The sequence below is a fragment of the Phacochoerus africanus genome, chromosome 11, assembly GCF_016906955.1.
Source record: "Phacochoerus africanus isolate WHEZ1 chromosome 11, ROS_Pafr_v1, whole genome shotgun sequence".
Lineage (NCBI taxonomy): Eukaryota > Metazoa > Chordata > Mammalia > Artiodactyla > Suidae > Phacochoerus > Phacochoerus africanus.
Genome location: NC_062554.1, coordinates 46,010,867 through 46,029,072, shown reverse-complemented (window position 1 = coordinate 46,029,072; position 18,206 = coordinate 46,010,867). Strand labels below are relative to the sequence as shown.

The window sequence follows — 18,206 nt, the reverse complement described above, 5'->3', positions numbered from 1 at the left end:
AGGGTTGATGACGACCCCTTCTTTCAGTCCCCAAGCTCAGGATCAGGAGAGAAGGAAGAAAGAGGATGAGACAATGTGCTGCTTCTTGGGTCATCCTGCTACCAGCCCTCAAGGCCTTTCGGGCAACTGCCTATTCCAAATCTCAGGCCACCAGAGCCATCTGCAGTCCTGGTGGCTGATGGGTTAGCCCTAGAAGTGTGGCTCAATGGGAAGGAAAAGAAGAAAGGGGGAAAGCTGTGTTGAGATTAATGGGGTCCCTGCCACTCTCATCCTAGGGCTTAGGCTCCTGGGTCGTTTTTGCTTCTCACTGCCCTCACGGCCCTTAACCTCCCCACTCCCCAGTAGGCACAACCAGGGCTCAGGGGGCTTTGAAACAAGAGTCCCGTATTACTTGGGCAAGAATGCACCCATGCAACCAACACTGAGCCCCTGTACACAGCTTGCAGATCCACCATGAATAAGCATCATTGGCTGAGGCCAAGAATGAGAAGTCTGGAGGCAGAAGATCTGGTTGCTGGGGCTGGTTCCAGCTTCATTAGCTAAGGATCCATTAGCTAAGTTATTTAACCCAAGTCTTAAGTTCTCTCATCTGCAAAATGGGTTGTTGTAATGCTCGGGTTGGGCAGAGACTCCCCTGAGATAATGAACAGAAGCGTTTGTAAGGAGTTGCCATTGTGGTGCAGCGGATACGAATCTGACCACTATCCATGAGGACGTGGGTTGGATCCCTGGCCTCGTTCAGTGGGTTAAGGATCCAGCGTTGGGTGAGCTGTGGTGTAGGTCGCAGACTTGGCTCGGATCCCACACTGCTGTGGCTGTGGTGTAGGATGGCGGCAACCACTCCAATTCAACCCCTAGCCTGGGAACTTCCATATGCTGCAGGTGTGGCCCTAAGAAGAAAAAAGAAGAAGAAGAAGCATTTGTAAGACGTGAAGAATGACACAGCTATCATGTAAGACAGACATGCACTTAGAATTTCCCATCCCCTGCCAGTTTCCCTAAAGCTCACAGACTTCTTGCCAAGTGCTTTGAAAAGCCCCTCACGGCCCGTGGTACCAGGTGTCAGACCCACACACACTGACACGCTGCCTGTATAAATATAGGTTTTATTAATAATGGGTGAAGTCCCACAAATACAACTGGCATCTCTGTGTGATGGGAAGACTCTGTGGCACGGTGGGGAAGGTAGAGGGGTATGTGTATAGGAAAAAGGGGGGAAGAGAGCCATAGGGGAAGGGGAAAATCAGAAGTAGAATGGGCCTGGGTCCCCCTCCAGGAAAGCCAGGCACCTTCTAGGTGTGTGTGTGTGTGTGTCGCTCTGATGCCCGAGGCCCACCTTGGCTGATAGGAAGCAGATGGAGAGACATGGACGGAAGTTTGAATGAGCAGCAAGTGGCCTTGGAAGGGCTGGGGGAGTGAGAATGCCAGCTTGACACACAAAAGAAGAGCCATAGGGTGGCAGTGGCCAAGTCTAATTTATGCCCGTGCTTGTGCTTGTGTGCGGTCCTGTCCTCCAGGGAACTGGTGCCCAGTGCCACCCCTGGGTCAGGAGGGAGGGAAGACTGGGGAGGGGGGCAGACACCTGCAGATCCTGGGGACACCTAGGCAGCACCAGCCTCATCCTTAGAATCAAAGCAGGATCCCCAGGAGGAAGTTGGCACCCCACCTCCCCACAGCACCCACCACCACTGCACCACCATCACTCTTCCTCTGTGCCTTGGCAGGGCAGAGGGGGACAGTGAATGTGTGTAGGGCTGAGATTGCCTGCTCGCAAGTGTGTGCCTGTAACTCAGGAGAGGAGAGGGAGCACTACAGGACCTCTCAAGCAGCGAGAAAGGAGGCTCAGGTCTTTCCTACTCCCTCCCAGAATAAAGTGCATTCTCCAGTTCCAGGGCCGGGTGGGAGAGAAACAAAGACATTATTGCAGAGGTGCCACGGGCCCAGCCCCCACTGGAGGTGACAGGGAATGGGGACAGGGACAGCCCGTAGTGCCAGGCCTCTCCAATCCCCAGGATTGGGAGGCATGACCCAGACAGAAAACCCAGCTTCTGTCCCAAGAGATTGTCCAAACTGGCCAGGGTCTAGAGGCGAGGAGAAGGGAGGCGGAGGAAGAGACTTCCAGAGCCCATCCCTGCTCCGTTCCCACGTCCAAAGGGACATCCATGGGACCCCACCAGGGCCCAGCCCTGGAACCCCAACCTTATAACAGCCCAGTTTACAAACACTTGTGTGGCGGGGACCCCCAAAGGGGGCCACTTTGGTCAGTTGTAAGTGGGGGCCTGGAGAGCCTGGGGCTCCCAGGCAGACAACAGAGGAGGGTGCCAGGGACAGAAAGGAGGGTGGCAGCCTCCTAGTGGTCTTCACATGCAGATGTTGGGGAGAGGGGGGAGGAAGCTACAGACCGCATCAACTTGGGAAGATGCCTGGGCGGGCCAGAGAGGCCTGGCACCCCGACCCCCAGGGCCGAGGCTGGGAACACAGCCCAGTCCGACAGCCAGCCTACAGAGGAATCGAGAGGGGAGGGTGGCTGCACCAGCAACCAGTGCCCAAGTCTACAAGGTTAAAACAGTCCCAGAGGGCTGGGGCTGGGGGCTTCCTGCCGCGGGGGCTGGGGCACAGGCCAGGACAAAGCTCTATCTCTCCGACTTGACCCGGTAACGGAGCACAAGGTATGCCAGCAGCCGCAGGGCCAGGAAGAAGATGCCCAAGACCAAGAAGTCCATGTAGAGCTTGGCATCCTCTACATCCAGCGCTCGGAGGATGCTCTGTGGCTCCCGGAAAGGGCAGCGTTCCTCCAAGCAGGTGAGGTCTCCTCGCTCCATGCCATAGATGGTCAGAATCACACCCTCAAAGCCATACCTAGGCAAGCAGTGCCATCAGAGAAGGACACAGAGCACAGGGTCCCCGCTCCCCGGGCAAACTGCCAGAGTCCAGGTGCCATCTCTCACCCTTGGGGCAATGCAGGGAGGAGCAGGAACTGTGAGGAAAGGGGCACTGACCTGACATAGGAGAGGTACGAGCTCCATTGCAGGTACGTGGGGATGGTCTTGAAGCTGACAAAGAAACCGGAGAACAAGAGGACGGGGATGGCGGTAACTGGACCCACAAAGGTGGCCACCTGGAGGGGAGGGAAGGTGACCGGTCTGTCACAGGGATGACCAGGACAGACTCAGGACTGGGGCGACCCCTGGGTTTTCCACACATCTACTCCTTAGGCCAGCCCCTGCTTCCTCCCCCCAACCCCCGTCCCCGCATGGGGTCCCCACCTGCTAGCCTCTCACCTGTAGGGAGTTGGAGGCGGCTCCAATCAGCAACCCCAAAGACTGGGCCACCAAGGCCGTGGCAGTGGCCAGGGCTGAGAAGAGCAGGAAGCGGCTGGTCTCAGCTGGCTGGCCTGTCATCCAGTATACGATGCTGCAGTACACCACCGGGCACACCACCTGGGGAGTGGGCACGGGGCTGGGCAGCGGCCGAGACCCTCCACTCCACCCAGGCAGGAGCCTCTAGACCAGCCATTGCTAGAGCGTCCAGACCTGGTCTTGCCTCCACGTTCCTATTCATGCTGTCACATCAACTTGACACATGTCCTCTCCTCCCTGGCTCTATGAACTTCATTCATTTTCCAGTCTCACCTCTTCCATCAAGCCTGCTCAGACCCATTCAGGCATGGTGACTTCTCCATCGTCTGAACTCCTAAGGTCCCTCCCATCTGGACCAGCATATTCCTCCTCCTGTCAATTAATTAACTCTCTATATAAAAGCGTTTTGTCCTCATGGATGCCACCACCTCTTGGAGGATGGAGACCAAGTCTACCATGTACAGTATTGCAGGTCACTCCCTGCACAGGACACTCAATCAAGAGGCAACCCAGCTGTGCTCTTCTCACCCTGGCACAATGTGGCCTCCGCCCTGAGGAAGGGATGCCTTTTCTAATTTGCTCAGAGACGTTCTGTGGATCATTGGTGGCCTGGTGCTTAGAACAGGGTGGTGGTGGCAATAACAGCAACCAAACCCAGCAAACATTATTGGGCACTTGAGCACACGCCAAGGACTATCCTAAGTACTTTTCATGTATTAACTCATTTCATTCCCACGAACAATCCCAAGGAAGATACCGTCATCATTCCACTTTGCAGATGGGACACTGGAGCATGGGGACACTGGAGCAAAGAGAGATTAGGTGACTTGCCCAAAGTCTCTCAGCTAACAAGGTGCAGCAACTGTATTCTCTGATGCCTTGAATAAGAATGAGTGTCATTTGACAAAAAAAAAAGGCGGGGAGAGCTCCGGTTGTGGTACAGTGGTTAACGAATCTGACTAGGAACCATGAGGTTGAGGGTTCAACCCCTGGCCTCGCTCAGTGGGTAAAGGATCCGGCATTGCCGTGAGCTGTGGTGTAGGTCACAGACGCGGCTCGGATCCCACATTGCTATGGCTGTGGTGTAGGCCAGTGGCTACAGCTCAGATTTGACCCCTAGCCTGGGAACCTCCATATGCCGTGGGAGCGGCCCTAGAAATTGCTAAAAGACAAAAAAAAAAAAAAATCAGTGTCACTCATAATTTTCATTATTTTCTGTTTGTCCTAAGTTCTACCAGATCGACTTCTTCGGTCGTGTTCCTTGCCCTGTCGCTCGTGCCTGGCCTAGAGCCTGGTGCATGGTGGGTATTCACCACCTGTTGCTAAGTGAATAGAAGTCGAGGAAAGGATGGCAGGGGACAAGGCTGAGAGAGGCAAGCAAGCAAGGATGCAAGACAGGAGGGAAGAGGCGGGAGGAAGGGGCTCACCTGAAAGGGCACATCGGCCATGGTCTTGGCCAGGTAATACGCTTTGAGGCTGTACCAGTAGTTGAGATGCTCCCTCATGAAGACTGCCATCTCTAAGGGGACTGAGGATGCAGGCTGATTAGGCACAGCTGTCCGGCACCCTGGCCCTACCCTGTGCCCACCCCACCCCGCACCCAGGGGAGCTGAGCTCAGCTCACAGGTGAGCACAGTTGGCATCAGGGCAGCGAACATGAGGAAGAGCATGGAGAAGAAGAGGCAGCCGGTGTTGTTAAAGACCTTGCTGGCATCGTCGCCGATGTGCAGGTAGAGGAGACCAATGAGCACGCCGATCACCACGTGGGACACGAACCGCAGGTGGGTCAGGACCTGTGTGAGGGGTGATCACAAGGAGGGAGGATGGATCCCAGGCTAGGGATGAGCAGGCCACACTTGGGCAGGACCCAAGGGGGCCCTGGTGGGGGGGCGCTGCTGAGGGAGGGGCCCCATGGCCATCCTGGCGGCTGGGATCCTACACACCACAAGGCCAGGCCTTCACCACCCATCCCTCCCCCAGTTTGATGCCTCACCGTGTCCCTGAGGATGGACAAGAAGGTCCTCTTGAAGAGGATGCAGAACTGTGTGAGGGTGCTGGTGGCAAAGGTGTGGCTTTCAATGGGATCCACTTCCTGGGGAGAGGAAATTGGATCCCGTGAGCCTCCCCCACCCGCCCATGGCACACCCAGCTCTGTTGGTGGGAAAACCCCTGAGCCCCATCCCCAGGGCCAGGGCCCTCCAGAATTTTCCACCCTTCAATTGGATACCTGGAAGCTGACCCTAGAGGCATGAATCAAAGTGACAATCAGAGAGAGACACGAAGCGGGGGTAAAAACTTGGGAGGAAGGAGACAGAAGGGGAGTTAGGGACATCGTGGAGGCTACTAATAGATCAGCCACTTCACTTTAATCAATTGAAAACATTGACCCTAATGGGATAATGCCTTTATGCCACCAGCTTCACAATAACATTACCACCAATGATAATAACGATGACAATGGCAACAGGACCTTCCAGTCTTCCAGGGTTTTAGTCTCCGTTTAAGGACGAGAGCTGGCATGGAACAAACACTAACAGTACCAGCTACAGCGGGAAGATCTAAGATCTAATGCGACCTCTCAATAACCCTGTGAAATAAGTATCGTCATCTCCAAGTTAGAGATGATAGGAAACCACACTGCCTATGAGGCCAGAGACCACCTCTGCCTTGCTTTCTAGGTGGCACTGAGGACAGCATGCTAAAGATGCTCAGTAAGAATTTTGCTGAACAAATGAATGAATAAGAAAGCCGAAGCTCAGAGAGGTTAAGTAGGAGTTCCCATTGTGGTTCAGCGGGTTAAGAATCCAACCAGTATCCATGAGGATGCGGCTTCGATCCCTAGTGTTGCCATGAGCTGCGGTGTAGGTCGCAGATATGGCTCGGATCTGGTGTGGCTATGGCTGTGATGCAGGCCAGCAGCTGCAGCTCCGATTCGACCCCTAGCTAGGGAACTTCCATTTGCTGCAGGTGCAGCCCTAAAAAGAAAAAAAAAAAAAGAGAGAGAAAGAGGTTAAGTCACGTACCCAAGGTCACGCAGCTAATTAATCAGTCTATTCCACGTCCTGGGTTTCTTCCTAGCGCCCACTGGCTGTGATGTCTCCGGGGCACAGCTCCTTTGGCAGTGGTACCATTAACAGTGGTCCTGATCCCTCCCCCTCTCCGCACTCTGCCCTCTGCACCCCTACTCACCGGAGGGCAAGGGGGACAGGGCGCAGAGACCTCATTCTTCTCAGGGCTGCTCTTCTTCTCTGCCATGGCACAGAGCCCATTCTGCACAGCCCTGAACAGCAGGGGGTTCAGGTCTCCATACTCTCCAGAGGCCACCTCGATGACTGGGACACAGAGGGGTGTGCTCAGCTAAGAGCTAGCCTTGCTTCCCAAGGGCAAGCCAGCCCCTCCTTGGGCAGGTGGGGAAGGCAGGTGACAGTGCCATCTCTGTTCCCCAGGAGGCCCAAGTGCTCGGTCAGAACCTCAGGTTGGACCCACCATCATATCCCAGCCCCTACCAACAGGTCCCCACTCACTGAAGTCAGCAGGGTTGTGGTAGGTGGGGCAGTGCAAGCCGAGCCCCTTCAGGTAGGGGATGAGGTTGGTGACCACGCCCTTGAAGATGCACTGACCCTGGCTCAGGATGTAGAGCTGAGGCGGGAAGAGAGGGGCGAGGAAAACACGCCAGGTGGCAAGCGGGTCAGGCTGGTCCCACCAACCCTCTACTGACCCCCCTCCCCAACGCAGGCCAGTCACCTTTGAGGCCCAGAGACCCTCACCTTGTCAAACATCTCAAAGAGCTTGGCACTGGGCTGGTGGATGGTGCAAATGATGGTACGGCCCCCCTGGGCCAGCGACTTCATGAGGGACACCACTTGGAAACAGGAGGCGCTGTCCAGACCACTGTCCAGAGAGAGACCAGCAGGGGGCAGAATAAGGTGGGCAGAACCAAGGGAAGGGAGTGTTGGTGGGGCAGCTGCCTTTTTCTTTCTTTCTTTCTTTTCTTTTTTTTTTTTTTTTTTTTTTGCTTTTTAGGGCTGCACCCACAGCATATGTAGGTTCCCAGGCTAGGGGTCAAATCAGAGCTACAACTTCCAGCCCACGCCGCAGACACAGCAACGCAGGATCCAAGCCACATCTGCGACCTACACCATAGCTCACAGCAACACCAGATCCTTAACCCACTGAGCCAGGCCAGGGATTGAACCCCCAACCTCCTGGTTCCTAGTCGGATTCGGTTCTGTTGTGCCATGAGGGGAACTCCGGGGCAGCTGCTTTGAGGGGAGGGAGCTGCCAGGAAGGGGGCTGCCCTGGCCATTCCTATAATCCATCCACACTGTATGATTCAGGCATTTGGAGGTACCAAGAGGCCCAGAGAACTGTTCAGTGTAACAAGCATATATTAAGCACCTGTTGGATGCCAGGCACTAGGATTACAAGGATAAATACAACATAGACTCTGGAGGAAGAGAGAGAAATGCACAGATCATTTGAGATAATGTGGGATGTGCTGTAGAAACGTGAGGAGAAGGGGGGATTCAGCTGTGCTGTACAAAGGTGTTGGAGGGTAGACAGAGAAGGTCCCTTAGTGAGTCTGGAAGAAGAAAGAGCTAAGCCAGGTGAGGGACGAAGGGCCGGTGTGGTGGTGAAGGGCATTCCAGGCAGAAGACACAGCATGTGCAAAGCTCAGAGGCATGAAACACATGGCCTGACTGAGAGAATTATAAGCCATTCAACATTATTAGAGCATAAAATACAAGACAGCGTGACGCAAGATGTGAAGCCAGAGAAATAGGTTCAGACCAGGACCTTGTAAGTCCTCTGACCTTATTCTGAGGGCAAATGGGAATCGCTGTATGTTTTGGGGCAGGGTGGTTGGCTGCATCTGCAGCATGTGGAAGTCCCTGGGCCAGGGACTGAACCTATGCCGCAGTTGCAGCCTGCACCACAGCTGTGGCAACACTAGATCCTTAACCCATTGCGCCACATGAGAACTTCCAATCACTGCATGTTTTTAAGCAAGGGAGTGAGTATTGCCAGATTTGCCTTTTAGAAAGTTCACCCTGGGTGCAGTTTGGAGGAAGGATGGGCTGGGAGAGCCTGGAGAAGAGGAGACAGGAGTCTGTTGCTGAGATGCAGGCAAGAGTTGATGATGTCCTGAATTTAAGCACTGGAGCTAAGTGTGGGAGTGGGGCGAATCGGAGAGATGGAAAAAGAAGGTAGACTCAGCAGGACGTGGTGACTGATTGACTGTTGGGGCGGGTGGTGGAGCGGAGCGGGCAGCTTCAGGAGGACATCAGGATTTCTGCTTGAGTGAAGGATGGGGCCGCTACGGCAACAGGATTGGCAGGAATGGAGCCCTTCTCTGGCTCCAGGAGTCTGCAAACACATGCTCTGGTCTCCAGCAGTATAGCAGGTGCAGCCTCCAGCCCTGGCTCTGGGCTGAGGGGAGGAGGCATCCCGGTGGGGGAGGAGGGGGGGAACTACCTGGTGGGCTCGTCAAAGAACATGACAGGCGGGTTGTTGACCAGCTCCAGGGCGATGGCCAGGCGCTTCCTCTGCCCACCGGAGAGTAGGGCTGTCCTCGTGTGGGAGCAGGACATCAGGCCCAGTGCTGTCAGGATCTCCGTCACCTGGCCCGGCCCCCCCACCCCCACCCCAGGTCAGCTTCAGAGTCTCTGTTTTCCCCCAGCCCCCCCCCCCAATTTATTTTATTTATTTTGGCCATGCCTGCGACATGCAAAAGTTCCCAGGCCAGAGATTGAAACCACTCCACAGCAGTGACCTGAGCCACAGCAGTGATGATGCCAGATCCTTAACAGATAGGCCACCAGGGAACTCCCCCACCCCAGGTTTTTTTTTTTTTTTCTTTTCTTTTCTTTTTAGGGCTGCACCTGTGGCATATGGAAGTTCCCAGGCTAGGGATGGAATCGGAGCTGCAGCTGCCAACCTACACCACAGCCACAGCAATGCCAGATCTGGGCAGAGTCTGCAACCTATGCCACAGCTCATGGCAATGATGGATCCTTAACCCACTGAGCAAGGCCAGGAATGGAACCTGAATCTTCACGAATACTAGTCCGGTTCTTAACCCACTGCCCTACAATGGAAACTCCACCTCACCCCAACTTAAATAAGCATCTCTTTAAGCTCAATGTCCCAGTTTTGACTGCTCCTCTCCCACCAACCAACTCTGGGGCCTGAGAACTCAGCAGCACCAAAAAGGGCAGCTGTCCTGTTCCCTCCTCCCCTCCCCCACTCACCAGCTCCTTCTTCACCTCCTTCTTCTCACTCAGCTTCAGGTTAGCAGAGACCTGGGCCCAGAGAGGAGGCGGATCAGATATGTGTGAGAGGGGCACTGCCTCCACCGCTTAGCCAATGGAAAGGAAAGACAGGGACCGCAGACTAAAGAGGGGACAGGGAGGAGGCCACCCAGCCCTCACCATCATGGCTTCCAGCACCGTGAGATGTGGCAGCAGCATGTCATCCTGCATGATGTAACAGGACATCTTGCGGAAGGTCCTCAGTTCCCGTGGCCTCCCATTGACCAGGATCTGCCCCTTCATTCCAGACTCCCTGCATAACATTGGTTGGGGGTGGGGGTCAAAGACATTTCAAAACAGTTTCTGTGGTCCCCAGGGGACCCCCTCTTCCTGGGTCCTGCCCCCATTCCACCCCAGCCTTGTCCTCACCGGTATCCTGCCAGGATGTTCATGAACGTGGACTTGCCAGCCCCTGAGGGGCCCATGATGCCAATCAGCTCTCGACGGCAGAATTTCCCTGATAGGCACTTAAGGAGGGTCTTATAACCTGTTGTGAGGGAGGGAGGAGGCTTTTGATCAGGGCTGCAGCGAGCAGAAGCACCCACACTCTTAGGAGCAGCCAGGGCTATCAATGAACTAGGCGGTCCCTCGTCAGTGTGAGTGGGTTAGGATGGAGGAGGGACCCTCAGAGCCCCCACAATCACCTATACCCTCTCAGCCTGTTCCCCTAGAAACAACCACCATGAAAGCCAAAGTACTCAAGATGACATTGCTCTCTGAAGGCCCTGAGAAAACCCCCACAACTCATGGATGGGCCTGAAAAGGGGAACGAAGTTATCGGAGACCCTGCTCCTCATCTGCAAACGCTCCCGCACCCCCTCCAGGAAGACCGTCCCGATGATCCAGCCCGAGCTGGCTGACGGTCCTCTGCGTCCCCAGAGCACTTCTTATGTGCCAGCATGTTTGTTACTTGATGTGCCTGCCCCTTGCCCCCTCCCCCAGCCTCTTAGTCACTCAGCTTCTTGGAGGCAGGGTCTGTGTCTTACTCATCTTTGTAACCTTAGCAGACTGGCTGGCATGTGCTAGATGCTCAATAAGTGTTTGTTCTAAGAGTATGTGTTCTCAGAGCCTTGGCCTCATTCCGAAAAAGCTTTCTTCGGTTGTACTCTCTCTGCCCACCAGGCTTGTCTCTGCAGCCCCTAACATGGCCCAGTAAAATCTCACCTTTCGTTCACTCACTGGGAGGCAGCATATGCATTAAGAGTACAGGTTTGGAGTCAAGTGGATCTATGTTCAAATTCTGGCTCCACACTTACCAGCTGTGACCTCAGGCAAGTTGCTTAACCTCTCTGAGCTCCAGGTCCCTCATCTGTAAAATGAGGATGATAGTACCTATCTCATAGGGTTGCTATAAAGATTCAACGAGATAATATATGTAAAGCATATGACACAGTGCTTGGCACATAGAGCACATTAAGAACAAGTGACATTTTATTATCGATTCCATTTTAAAAATGCTTATTGATATATACTATATTCCAAGCTCTGTACCAGACACTGGACCAAAAAAATAAGGAAGGCATAGTTCCTGCATTCCAGTAAGGGGTAGTCTAGGTAAAAAAAAGATTGATAAGTAAACATCTTGGAAGTTCCCTGTGGCACAGTAGGTTAAGGATTTGGCATTGTCCTTGCTACAGCTGGAGTCCCTGCTGTGGCATGGGTCTGATCCCTGGCCTGGGAACTTCCACATGCCATGGGTGCAGCCAAAAAAAGAGTTTAAAAACAAAAAGAAAGAAAATATCTATGGATCTGAAGAAAGATAAAGCAAGGATTTATAATAGAAGTATAAATCATGTGCAGTGAAAATGCAGAAAATGGAATTGATGATTAGAGAAATGCAAATCAAAACCACTATGAGATACCACCTTACACCAACCAGAATGGCCATCATCAAAAAGTCTACAAAAAAATAAGTGCTGGAGAGGGTGTGGAGAAAAAGGAACCCTATTACACTGTTGGTGGGATCGTAAATTAGTGCAACCACTGTGGAAAACTGTATGGAGATTCCTCAGAAAACTAAAACTAGGGAGTTCCCGTCGTGGCGCAGTGGTTAACGAATCCGACTAGGAACCATGAGGTTGCGGGTTCGATCCCTGCCCTTGCTCAGTGGATTAACGATCCGGCATTGCCGTGAGCTGTGGTGTAGGTTGCAGACACGGCTCGGATCCCGCGTTGCTGTGGCTCTGGCGTAGGCCGGTGGCTACAGCTCCGATTCAACCCCTAGCCTGGGAACCTCCATATGCCGCGGGAGCGGCCCAAGAAATAGCAGCAACAACAACAATAACAACAACATCAAAAGACAAAAAAAAAACCTAAAACTAGAACTACCATTTGATTCAGCAATCCCACTCCTGGGCATCTATCCAGAGAAAACCATGACTCGAAAAGACACATGTACTCCAGTGTTCACTGCAGCACTATTTGCAATAGCCAAGACATGGAAACAACCTAAGTGTCCATCGACGGAGGAGTGGATCAAGATGTGGTACATTATACACAATGGAATATTACTCAGCTATTAAAAGGAACAAAATGACGGCATTTTTAGCAACATGGATGGACCTCGAAATTATCATGCTAAGTGAAGTCAGTCAGACAATGAGACACCAATAACAAATGCCATCACTTACATGTGGAATCTAAAAAAAGGACACAATGAACTTTGCAGAACAGATACTGACTCACAGACTTTGAAAAACTTATGGTTTCCAAAGGAGAGAAGTTGGGGGGTGGGGGGGTGCACTGAGGATTTGGGATGGAAATGCTATAAAATTTGGTTGTGATGATCGTTGTACAACTTTAAATGTAATAAAATTCATTGCGTAATAAAAAAGAAAAAAATAGAATTGATGAAGGTGGAAGGGCAAGGGGAAAATCAGAAAGGGCTTCATGGAAGAGGTGGCATTGAGCTAAGTCTTGAAGGATGAGCAGCATTTCAAAATGGAAAGAGAAGGCAGAGGCTCTCCAGGCTTTGGGAGGAAGAGCTCTGCTATATAAGAGTTTATGTAATAGAATCTAGGGAGCAGAGGGCAAAGACTTCATGGAATCAACTGGTGAGACACAGGTGTGGAGAGGAAAGATAAAGCGGAGGAGGTTGGCCTTGCCAGCTGCACAAGCAACACCAATCCCCAACCATGTACTTTGCTCACTACTACCCTCCTCTGACCCCTACAGGGCCCAATTCCCTCTCCACTCTTCCTCCTTAGCAGAGGCAGTGAGGGATGCGATTTTCGCCCTCCCTCCACAGCACCAAGCTGTCCCTCTGGACACATCCGGTCAGAGAGGGGACCAGCTGCTGCCCACTGAAAGAGCCTGATCACACCAACTGCCTAGATGGTGCTTTCCAGTTTACAAATTTCATTGCCAAAATCTCTGCTATAGCAACATGGATGAGGCAATTGGGGCCCAGAGACATCCAGTGACTCACTCAAGGTCACACAGCAAGTTCTTTACTGGGAGAGGGGAAGTCATGGATTCCAGCCCTCTTCCTCAATCATCATCACAGAAAGACGTGTGCTTGTACACACCAGCATATGCCTTTCAGAGACACTCATAGGAGATGACTTCTTTTGCAGGGGAAGTAATTGGTAACGATGAACCTTCCCCTCATTTAATCACATCCAAGCACTGGATTGAACACTGATGCCAAATTCAAACATTATCTTACTCTTGCCTTTCACAGAGCATTTTTGCAGCTAACATCTCAGCTGAGCTGCACAACAAGCCTGTATGGCGGGTACTCTTATCCTCCCTGCTTACAGATGAGGAAAGTGAGGCCAAGAGAGGGTAAGCAGCCTGCCCAAGGTCACTCAGTTCACAAGTGGCTAGGAGCCCATACCTTTGGACTCCTGCTGGACCACAATGGCTCAGCATGTAAGGGGACCGCCAGGCCTTCAGGATGGAGACCCACGAGAGTTCTAGTTCTGCCTCAATCAGTAACTCTCTTTGCGATTTTATTAAGTCAATCTTTCAGGGCCTCCACTTCCTCATCTGTAAATGAAGGATAGGGAGTTCCCACTGCCACTCAGTGGTAACAAACTCTACTAGTAAACATGAGGATGAGGGTTCGATCCCTGGCCCCACTCAGCAGGTTAAGGATCCGGTGTTGCCGTGAGCTGTGGTGTAGGTTGCAGGCTCGGCTCAGAGCCTGTGTTGCTGTGGCTGTGGTGTAGGTTGGCAGCTGCAGCTTCAATTCGACCCCTAGCCTGGGAATTTCCATATGCCATGGGTGCGCCCCCCCCCCCGGAAAAAAAAGGATAGTACTATCTCCTCCCAAGGACATAATAAGGTTGTTGTGACTAGTAAGTGAGATAATTAAAAATAATTAATAGAAAAATGTTTTGAATTGAAAGTCAAGAAATGTCATATATAATGAGGAGAGGCAGGTGACAAATTCTTACCTGGGAAAGACAGAAATCTCCCTCTCTCCACACCTTTTGCCTTTTCACCTCTCTGCCCACCTCTAACTGCTTTCCATCTTCCAGAGAAGAGGAGGGGGAGTCCAGTGAAAAAAGAAGTCAGAGAGAGGAGGACAGAGGGCAGAGAAAGGGGCAAGGGATGGAAAAAATGCCAGAATGGACAGTAGAGCAGGATGGGGGGGCTGGCAAGGGCAAAAGAGACAAGGACACAGCCAGGGGTGTTCATTTGTGGCTGGTGGGTTGACACAACCAGACAGCTGGTACATCGAGTCACATTTCTTTTGTGTTTGCATTTCTCCTTAGAATTGTGAGGACGTGAGAAGGCTAAGGAAATAATAGCTCTCTTCTCATTTTGCCCAGAGCCAGTTTTGGGGCCAAGAGGCTGCTTAGGGATAGGAGGCTGAGCAGGGAGCCCAGAAGCCTCTGTTTCTATTGGCTTAGGCCCTGTGACCTTTTTGGCCACTTAGGGACCAGGAGTAGGGACTGCAGAGACAGTTCAGGCTCAGCCCTGCTCTGAAGCACCCTAAACATCTCTTAAACCTCAGAGAACAATGTCCCAGCTCCACCCCTGACCCACACCCAGGCTCTGGGAAAAAACCCAGCTGCTTAGGGCAGGTGCTTGTGGTGGGGTCGGCAAAAAATGTAAGGGATGCGGGCGATGGGCAGGGTTCAAAGGAACTCAGAGCCCCAGCCAGACCTTACCCACCCGTTCTGAGATGAGAAATGTGGAGGAGATGGGGAATGCTGTACCAGGGAAATTATGAGAGAGAAAAGAATCACGGAGAGCTGGAAAACCTGGCTTCTGGTCCCAGCGCTGCCACTTACTAGATGGGTGACATTTGTCAAGTTGCTCAACTTTTCTGGACCTCAGTTTCCTTATTAGTAACAGAGGGATGTCATCTACCCTGCTAAACCTTCACCCTCCCTGCCTTGGAGTTCTTTGGCAAGAATGAAGTAAGACAGGCATGAGAACATCTTTGAAAATCAGCAGCGCTCTACAGGTACAAGGATTTTTGCTCACCGCTGGGGACAATCCCCACAACACAGCCCCCACATTCCATGCCAGCCCTCAAAGACAGGAGTCTACCCTGGAAGGAAGAAGGAAAACTCCTCAAGGACCAGAGGTGATAGTGTCAACTTAGAAGAGGAAAGTTTCAATAACCCATTGAATCTAGTGTCCCATAGTGCTCACAGGTGTAGGGGCAGTGCAGACCGTGGCACCTCAGCTGTGCCCACAGTGAGTGAGGGGTCATTTTAGTGGGCCCCATCCTGCAGAATTTGCAGAACGGGGACACCCAGGCCTCCGGCTCCCAAAGGGGCAGCTCCTGGGGGCCCAATGCTCTCCACCAGGCTGCTCCCTTACCCCGTTTGCGCCAGCAGGGCCCCTCCCTCACGGAATAGGAGAGCTCCACGAACTCAATGTCCACGGCTGAGCGCTTGGGTAGGTGGGAGAAGCGCTGGGCTTCGGTGATGTGGTTCTCCACCTTCTTGAGGTGCGTGGTCAGCATTGGGGGCTCCGCCCCATCCTCCAGCGCCACGGCCATGGCCACAGCCCCAGGTCCTAGTCCACAGCCCACAGCCTCCAGCGCCTTCTCCGCCATCACGCCGCCGCCGCCGGCCTGCAGAAAGAGGGCCTGCTCAGTTTCGGGCAGACCTCGATCCCTGGCTCAATGCGCCCTTGCTTTCTAATGCTGCCCTCGCCCCCAGACCCCGCCTCCTCGGGGTAGATCGGCTACTGGGAGCATCCTACAGCCCACCGCCGTAGCACCTGCCCTCCGCCGACCACTACTCCCGCGCAGCAACGTTCAGTCCACACCTCTGCTCGGTCCCGGGCAGCCCCAGCCCCAGTTGGCCCCAGCCCGGTCCCTCAAAGCCCTAGCCCGCTCCCTCCTCCCCACCGAGGCTCTAATCTCCTTACCCCGCAGGCCAGCAGCCCCTGGGGACTGGATGGGGGAGGGGAAAAAAGAAGGGGTGGCCGACGGAGGTTGCCTGCTGGGAGGTCAGGGTAGCAGGGTGAGCGCAGGGTGGACCAGGCAGAGGCGGTGGAAGAGCAGGCTCTGAGCCTCCCGCTGCGTCCCCCTCCCCATCCCTAGGAGATACGCCCCGGCCGGCCCCTTCCGCCGGCGCCCCTGGGTCCGCGCGACCTGGGCTCTCCCCAAAGATCGGCGCACCACCCGGACTCAAAACCCCCACTACCAATTAAGCCCCCAAGGCGGGCTCACTTCCTCTCACCTCCCGCGTGCCTGGTCACCTTGACGCGCTCCCGGGCCGATTTGGAGCCGGGATGCTTAGCGCTGCCACGGGCCAAGGATGGAGACTTTGGGCCCTCCTTACCTGCCTCAGGCTGCGGCACCGGCGTCCCGGCTCCCGGTCCCGGCGGCCGGGCCGGGGCGGGGCCGGGGCGGGGCAGGCGACAGGGGAGGGCCCGGGCCTCAAGTCGGAGGAGAGATGACTAGGTTGGGAAGGGGTGATTGCGGCGCGCCCCTACTCCGCTCGGCCGCGCACACCCGGTTCCCTGAGCCCCTCGGCGCTGTGTCCTCCCGAACCAGCCGGGCGACTGCGCTCTGCTCCGCTGCTGCTCCCGGGTCCCGCTGTTCTTAAAGGGCCCGCGCCGCCCCTCAGTCCGCTGGGAGCGAGGATGGCGAAGGGGAGAGCCGAGCCGGCGATGCAGGGGGCCGGAGCTGGTGCAATTGTGGACCCAGGACTGGGGACTGGTGGCAAAGGGCAGACTTGGGGGCAGTGAGGAAAGGAGAACTGAAGTCACTCAGAGGGGACGGCTTCCTGGATTATAGACTATACAATGGTGATGGGGGAGGGGGTACAGATTCCATCACTCTCAAGGGATTGCGAAGCTGTCAGACTGTCTGCACTGCCCCCCCCCCCCCATCGATTTCCCTCAGTTCTGGCCCTTGAGCTCAGGCACACACACCTCCGCCCTCGAATCCCCAAACTAGATAAAACGGCTTTGAAAGCAAGTCTTGGAACCTCCTCCATACTACCACCCCCACAGCCCACAACCGCACCCCGCCCCCAGCCCTCCCCCCAAGCTATTCCCTCTCTCAGGGAGAGACTAGTTTAAAAGGGACAGAAGGTGGCCGTTTTGGCGGAGCATGCAGGCAGCTAGCTCCAAGGTTAAACTGGTACCCTTAGTTGAGCCTGCTCTGATGGTGGAAATCTTTATTCTCCCGGGCAAATTCGGGCCCTTAAGACAGGCAATGCCTGATGCTGGAGGCACCTGTGTGCCAGGGCCTACACACAGGGCTCCCAGAACACTGACATCTTCCACACATGCATGCCTTCTCTCCCTCATCCCACAAGCCTTCAAATGTAGATCCCCAGAGCACTCTTGAGGCTTTCTCCTGCTCTGCTCCTTTCTCAGGCAATTCCTCTTGGCCCCTGCCTGCCCTGGCCCCAGTCTTCAAGGGGTAAGTAGGTTAGCTGGCTGAGACATGTGACCTGAGCTTTTAAGTTCCCACCTGTCACACAGCAGAGACGATGGGAGGGGACGCTGCTGGTGATGCTGCCACCTCTGAGGCTTCTTCTTACTGCAGCAGATGAGAGGTTACTAGCAGTCAAACCTCTCCCCTCCTGGTTCCCCTCCCCCCACCCCACCAGCCTCTCCGCAGCCTGGAGGTTGGCGGCCCCTGCAGGACATTTCCAGGCCCCATCCTGTGGCAGAATTTCACAGGTTTTTTTTTTGTTTTTTTGGTGTTTTTTTTTTTTTGCTTTTTAGGGCCGCACTCACGGCATATGGAGGTTCCCAGGGTAGGTGTCAAATCAGAGCTACAGCTGCTGGCTTACAGTATAGCTCATGGCAACGCCAGATCCTTAACCCACTGAGCGAGGCCAGGGATAGAACCCACAACCTCATGGTTCCTAGTGGGATTCGTTTCCGATGCGCCATGACAGGAACTCCTTTATACAGATGTTAGGTCCAGTTCTCTCTATCTTCCCCCACCCTCGACCCCATGCTCCACAGCACCAACCTCCAGTGCTCTGCTGTGGACTTCCCGCCCCAAGAGTTGCATTATCTCATTTAATGCTCACACTATCCCTATGAGGAGGGTATTTCAACATCTCTTTAGAAATAAAGAGGAGTTCAGAGTTCCCATCGTGGC

The 18,206-nt window shown here is 54.0% G+C and overlaps 1 protein-coding gene across 1 annotated transcript; it reads right to left on the bottom strand.

Annotated features, from left to right (window-relative positions):
• Positions 1–1,089: 1,089 nt before the first annotated feature.
• Positions 1,090–16,417, bottom strand: ABCG4 (ATP binding cassette subfamily G member 4). Its single transcript, XM_047753680.1, has 14 exons — positions 15,452–16,417; positions 10,040–10,157; positions 9,791–9,923; positions 9,611–9,661; positions 8,835–8,980; positions 7,127–7,250; positions 6,884–6,998; positions 6,549–6,691; positions 5,353–5,451; positions 4,984–5,152; positions 4,787–4,887; positions 3,282–3,440; positions 3,000–3,118; positions 1,090–2,859 (listed from the first exon to the last, which is right to left on the bottom strand). Exons 1-14 carry the CDS (start codon positions 15,687–15,689, stop codon positions 2,634–2,636), a joined length of 1,941 nt encoding a protein of 646 aa, XP_047609636.1. The 5' UTR covers positions 15,690–16,417; the 3' UTR covers positions 1,090–2,633.
• Positions 16,418–18,206: the final 1,789 nt, after the last annotated feature.